Below are 5,335 nucleotides of genomic sequence, written 5' to 3' on the forward strand. Positions count from 1 at the left end.
GGGGGGGGGGGGCTTGTTGATGGCCAGAAGGTCCTTGAAGGAAAGTGTGTCTATGGGGGGGGGGATTCTAAAGAGGGGCGAACCAGAGGAGGGCAGGCGAGGGACGCCACGGGACCCCCGTGCGAAGGGAAGTCAGGTTTTGGCTTGCAAAGTCTCCTGTCTTGGAGCTCGGAGGAATTGACCACAACAGGGAGAAAGTGCGTCAGGCTGGCCGGCTTTTCAGAGATGACCTGAGTTGACTCGCTCAGCCTCCCAGGCGCCAAATTTAGCAGAGCCTTTCGCCCCCAGCTGTTCCCGTCCCTGCCCGTCCCTCGCAGTTTAGGCAAAGATGAGTCAGGAGGCAAGGGGGCCACACCCTCGGCCCACCCAGCCACAAGCACCCAAGCCAACCCCAGCGGGCCTCTGGGCCCCAACCTGTCCACCGCAAAGTCCCCCCTCCCACCGGGGCCTTTGCAGCCCCTTCCCCAGCGGCCCCCAGGGGTCTCCGTCCCATTGAATGAGCCGGGCGTGTCCCTCTCTGCCCGCTCCAAAGGGCCAGCAGAGCAAACAGACGCCGCTGATTGCAGGCCACTCCAGGGTCAAACGGAGAAGCCCTAAAAATGTTACATGTCACTGGAGCCCCTGACCGCCCTGGGCCCACTCAGCTGCCCCTTGAACCCAAACCCCAAAGCAGCCCAGCCCCCAGACTGGCTTTTCCGCCTGACCCTCTTTGGCTGTAATTGGACTCTGGTTGGCAGACCCAGAGGGAGCTGAGCTGCGGAAAACAGGCGGGGCCTTCCAAGCCTCCGCTCCCACTGAGAACGTGAGATGATTCTCTGCCCTTTAACAACACGGAAGTGGAGGACGGTCCACGGGTCACGGATGACAACAGAGATCCCACTTCTGCACCGCTGACTTTTAACCCTGGGAGGTCAGCTGCCGCCATGGAAACCAACCAGCCGCCGGCCCCACCAAGGTTTCCCAGAATTGCTCAGAGTGGGGCCGTTATGAAGCCTTCACAGCAAAGGTCCTGCAACCGCTGGCTCTCTCCAGAAGTATTTGCCTCCATACGCAAGAAATTAGACCCTTTTCCCAAGCGGCTGAGGAGGGAGGGAGGGAGGGGGCTGCGTGTGAGGAGGGGGAGGCCACGTGAAGGAAAACCCTTGAGAACCTGCGTTTGTCCAGAGTCAACACCCTCCATTCCACAAGGACTCAGCCTGCTGCGCACAACTGCCCACAGGCTACGAGAGAGAACTCTGCCCTGTCCACAACTGACCACGGGCTCTTTGGTGGAAAGTGGACACACGGGGGTGGGGGGTGGGTGTCCTCTCCCAGGAAGCCACTTGGGGCAAGAAGGACCCTGACGCACTTGGATGGGGATCTGGGATCCGAGGAGCAAGGAGAGCTCCCAAGGGTCTTCCATTGTGACCCTTCAAGCCACCCGGCCACACCATGGACCAAGGCCGGCTCCCGTTAACTCTCCTGCCACAAACAAGCAGCGGGCGAGATTCCCTAGCAACCCCCCTCCCCTCCCGTGTGCCAGCAGAGACAATCCTCACCGGTCCAGACTTGTGGGACACGGCTAATGCCAGCTGCCTCCTGGGCTGCAGCTGCTGCGGAGGCCGGGCTGGATGTGCCACGTTCAACGCCCACAGCCAGGGCTAACGGACGCAGGGGTGTGGGGGGGTCTGGGCATTGAGAGGACCAGCAGGAGGGCTGGCAAGACGCAACAGGTTTGCGGGAGGGGGAAACAGGCAGCCGGGCATTCTCGGAAGGTGAAAACCCAGCACCTGCACAGCCAAACCCATGGCCGGCTGTCTGCTCACCCACCTGGCCAGCTCAGAGGCCCAGAGAGTTGGAGGGCAAGGGAGGTGCCAGCCCGACAGGTGCTAGGGCAAGAGGGGCAGCCGCGGTGGAGCCCCTGCGTTGCTTGCAGGAGGATCCGGGCTTGGTGCCTGCACCTCAGAGGGCGTCCAAGAAGCAGCAGGGAGACATCCAGGGGCCCCCGCAGCATCCTGGGTGTCTTTGACCAGAGACACCCGCCCCCCCCCCCCGCAGGTGGAGAAGGGGAGGATGGCGGGGGCCCTCGGCCGCTCCTTTAGCAGGGAGCCTCCCCCACCCGCCTTCCCCCCCAGCATGGAAGCAGCCCGAGCCCGTCGGCCCCTCCAACTGGGGGGGAGGGGACACAGGTGTGGCCGCAGCCTTTGGCCCCGCGTCCTTGCGGGCTCTCCTCCAGGCCCCAGGCTCAGCCCGCCCCCTGACCGGCTCCTCGGGGGTCCCGGCGCCGCCCCCGCCCAACCTCGCCCGGGAACCCGCTTAGCGCCGGCAGCCCCGCCACGCGCGCCTCCCGCCCGGGCTCCCCGCCAGCGCCACGCGGAAGGCAGCCGGCCGGCCGGCCCGCCCGCCCCAGGCACCGCATCCCGCCGCCCGCCCGCCTGCTCGCCGCGCCCCCCCAGCCTGGACGGGAGCCTCACCCAGAAGGGCGCGGGGCCGTCGGGGCCGCGGCAGAGCGCGGGGCCGCCCATGGAGCCGCTGCCCGGGAGGCGTCGGGCCCCTCCGCTCCGCTCCGCCGGCGGCAACAGCAGCAGCAGCAGCAGCAGCAGATGGACGGCGCGGCAGGAAGGGGGCGGGGCGGCGGCGCCGGGGGGCGGGCGCTGATTGGGCGCGGCGGGCGTGGAGGGCGGGATGCCGGCGGACTGACGGGGGGGCGCGGGAAGCCCTGCTCGGTGTGTTCCCCCCGCCGTGCGGGGCCTTCCGCTGGGCAGGGAGTCCCCTGATGGCGGGGGCGGGACACCGAGCAGGGCTTCCCGCGCCCCCCGTCAGTCCGCCGGCATCCCGCCCGCCGCGCCCGCACCCCAGCGCCGCACGGGGAGGGAGGAGGGACCCGCGGGGCGGCTCAGAGGAAAGCCCCTCCAAGAGCCCCGCCCCCGGAGCCCCCCCGGCCGCGGTCCAGCACGGGTGAGGGAGGGGCCGCCTCGCGTGTGCACAAGAGGGCGCCAGAGAGCGAGCCCAGGCGCACTGACTCAGCATGCCTCTCACCTCCCCCCGCCATGCTGAGTCAGCCCACGCCGCGATTGGCCGGGCGTGCGCCAATGGGGGCCAAGGGCGGGCTTCGGTTGCCCCGGGCGACGGTGTCGCCGTCCCAGCCCACACGGCTTTCCGCTCCCAAGATGGCGACGGTCGCCGAGCTGAAAGCGGGTAAGAAGAACAACAAGGGCGGGCGGGCGGGCGGGCGGGCGGGGCTTTCCTCTCCGGGGCCGCCCCTGCACCGGCGCCTCGCCCCCTCTCAATCTCTTCTTCCCCCCTCCTCCCCCGCGCAGCCCTGCAGGAGTCGCTGTCGCGGAGCGGGGCGCTGGGGTCGGTGCGGGGCGCGGGTGCGGGCGGAGGTCTTGGCCGCGCTGGACGACCCGGGCCAGCCCCGCCCCGCCGCCCCCCGCGAGACCCTCCTGCTGAACGAGCTCATCCGCGAGTACCTGCGCTTCCACCGCTACAGCGCCAGCGCCTCCGTCTTCCGGGCCGGTGAGCGGGCGGGGGGGGGGGTCTCCGGGGGGGGGACGCGGGGGGGGGCCTTTGCTGGGGAGCTTACACCCCCCCTTCCTCCCCCCCCCCCTGTGCTGTAGAGTCCGGCCAGCCCGAGGCGCCCCTGGACCGCGACTTCCTGGCCAGGGAGCTCCGCGTGGTGGAAGACGCCAGCAGCCGATCCGTGTAAGAAGGCGGGCGACCCCCCCCCCCCCGAGGTGCCCCCCCCTTGGCCACAGGCTGGCTGCCCCCGGACCCGAACTCGGTGGCTGAGTGGCTGCCTTGTGCCGTTCTTTCCCCTCCGGGGCTCCCTCTCTGCAGACCCCACTGGCAGCCCTCTGGCAGGGCCCCCCCTCTGTCCCTATTGGGATTCCCTCCTTTCTCTTCACAGGCCTCTGTTGTATGGAATCCTCGCTCGGCTGTTGCAAGGCCATGAAGAGAAGGCCTCCCCCCACGCCACCCTCGCAGCCCCCTCCGTGGCACCTCCAAAGTGGACTGACTGACCCAGTGAAATGGGGGCATCGCACATGAACTGACAGGCGGGGGGATAGATGAGCGCTTTGTTGAACATGCATGCTGCCTGACTCTAAGTGACTTTGGGCAGCTGACAAGTTACAGGGAAATCAAGGCTGGAGCCAGGGGCCCCTCCCTCACCCAAGAGCTAAGTGGCCTAAGGCTTTTGGGAACAACACCGGTCTGTCTTTGAGTCTGTGCTTGGACACTAAGGCGTTAACGGCTTTATCTTCACTTTCAGAAACTGTTGCAGACTCAGAACATGGTGTGAGGCTTTTGAAGATGGGTGGGGCTCACAAGGCATCCCTAAATAAAGTGACCACATTTTTTATGAGTAGCAGTGGTGATCTCCTCTTTGGTCCGGTTCAGAAGGGCCACAATCTCGGCTATACATTCAGCCTTTCTTTCACATCGCCCCACAGGAGACCTAGGTAGTAGGCAAAAGTTGACTGGGCAGCACTTAAGTCATCTGACCACTTAACAGCACAGTAAAGTAAGCAAGCACACACTAAACCTTCAAACAGGCTGTTCCAGTTCCCGTTTTGGAAGAAGGCATAAATCAGCTCTATAGGGGAGGGGAAAGCCCCCTCGGCCTCGGCCTCTTTTGAGAAGTGGGTGACACGTCAAGGCCAGGCTGGCTTCCCAGGCGCTCAGCTGTTGCAACTCAACTAACACACAATGCAAGGAGCAGGAACCGAGGGGGGTCTCTTGAAAGGGGAGCCCCCCCCCCAGGGACTCCTCTCAACTCTGCAGCTATCCTGGGGTGGTGAACGGAGCCTGGGCAGCCCCCCCCCACAGGCCGGCTTTTCCCTTCTGGCCATGAGGTGATGGTCACTGCCTGTCCAGGACTGCCCCCCTCCCCGCTCCCTCACACAGGACAGGACAGGGCGGCTCAACTGTGTGATCTGCTACTTGAACTGGAGGAGAGTTGCTCCCCTTCGATAGCTCCACGCGTCCAGCTTCTTTCTGACATAACCAGAGCCTGGCCAGCTCCTGCGATGGTTCCCTAGTGCCCTTCCAGAGGGGGGGGGGGGGTTCTGTCCACCAAGTGCCCCCGCTTCACTTCTGCAGGTTGCCCTGAAGGCCCCTTCCAGCTCAGCCCCCCCCTGCCCATAAATCGCCCCTCGCTTGGGATTCTTGCTGGTCAGCCAGCCAGGCGAAGGGTTTCCACTCCTTTTAAGCTGTTGCCATTGAGAGGTGCAGATGTTTATAAACAACTTCCCGGCTCCTCCAGCAGGGCGGGGTTGGCACGGGATGTTGGGCCAGAGATGCCCAGGAGGTGCCCGTCTGAAGGGGTGGGGCGCTGCCCATCCACCCCTCTGCA

The 5,335-nt window shown here is 66.0% G+C and overlaps 1 protein-coding gene across 1 annotated transcript; it reads left to right on the top strand.

Annotated features, from left to right (window-relative positions):
* The first annotated feature begins 2,904 nt into the window (after positions 1-2,904).
* On the top strand, positions 2,905-4,348 carry CEP20 (centrosomal protein 20). The gene is given in 5 exon segments (XM_070760253.1): positions 2,905-3,177; positions 3,300-3,346; positions 3,348-3,498; positions 3,600-3,684; positions 3,890-4,348. Coding segments are annotated over 5 exon segments (543 nt in total). The 5' UTR covers positions 2,905-3,029; the 3' UTR covers positions 4,002-4,348.
* Positions 4,349-5,335: the final 987 nt, after the last annotated feature.

This window comes from Erythrolamprus reginae, chromosome 9 (assembly GCF_031021105.1).
Source record: "Erythrolamprus reginae isolate rEryReg1 chromosome 9, rEryReg1.hap1, whole genome shotgun sequence".
Lineage (NCBI taxonomy): Eukaryota > Metazoa > Chordata > Lepidosauria > Squamata > Dipsadidae > Erythrolamprus > Erythrolamprus reginae.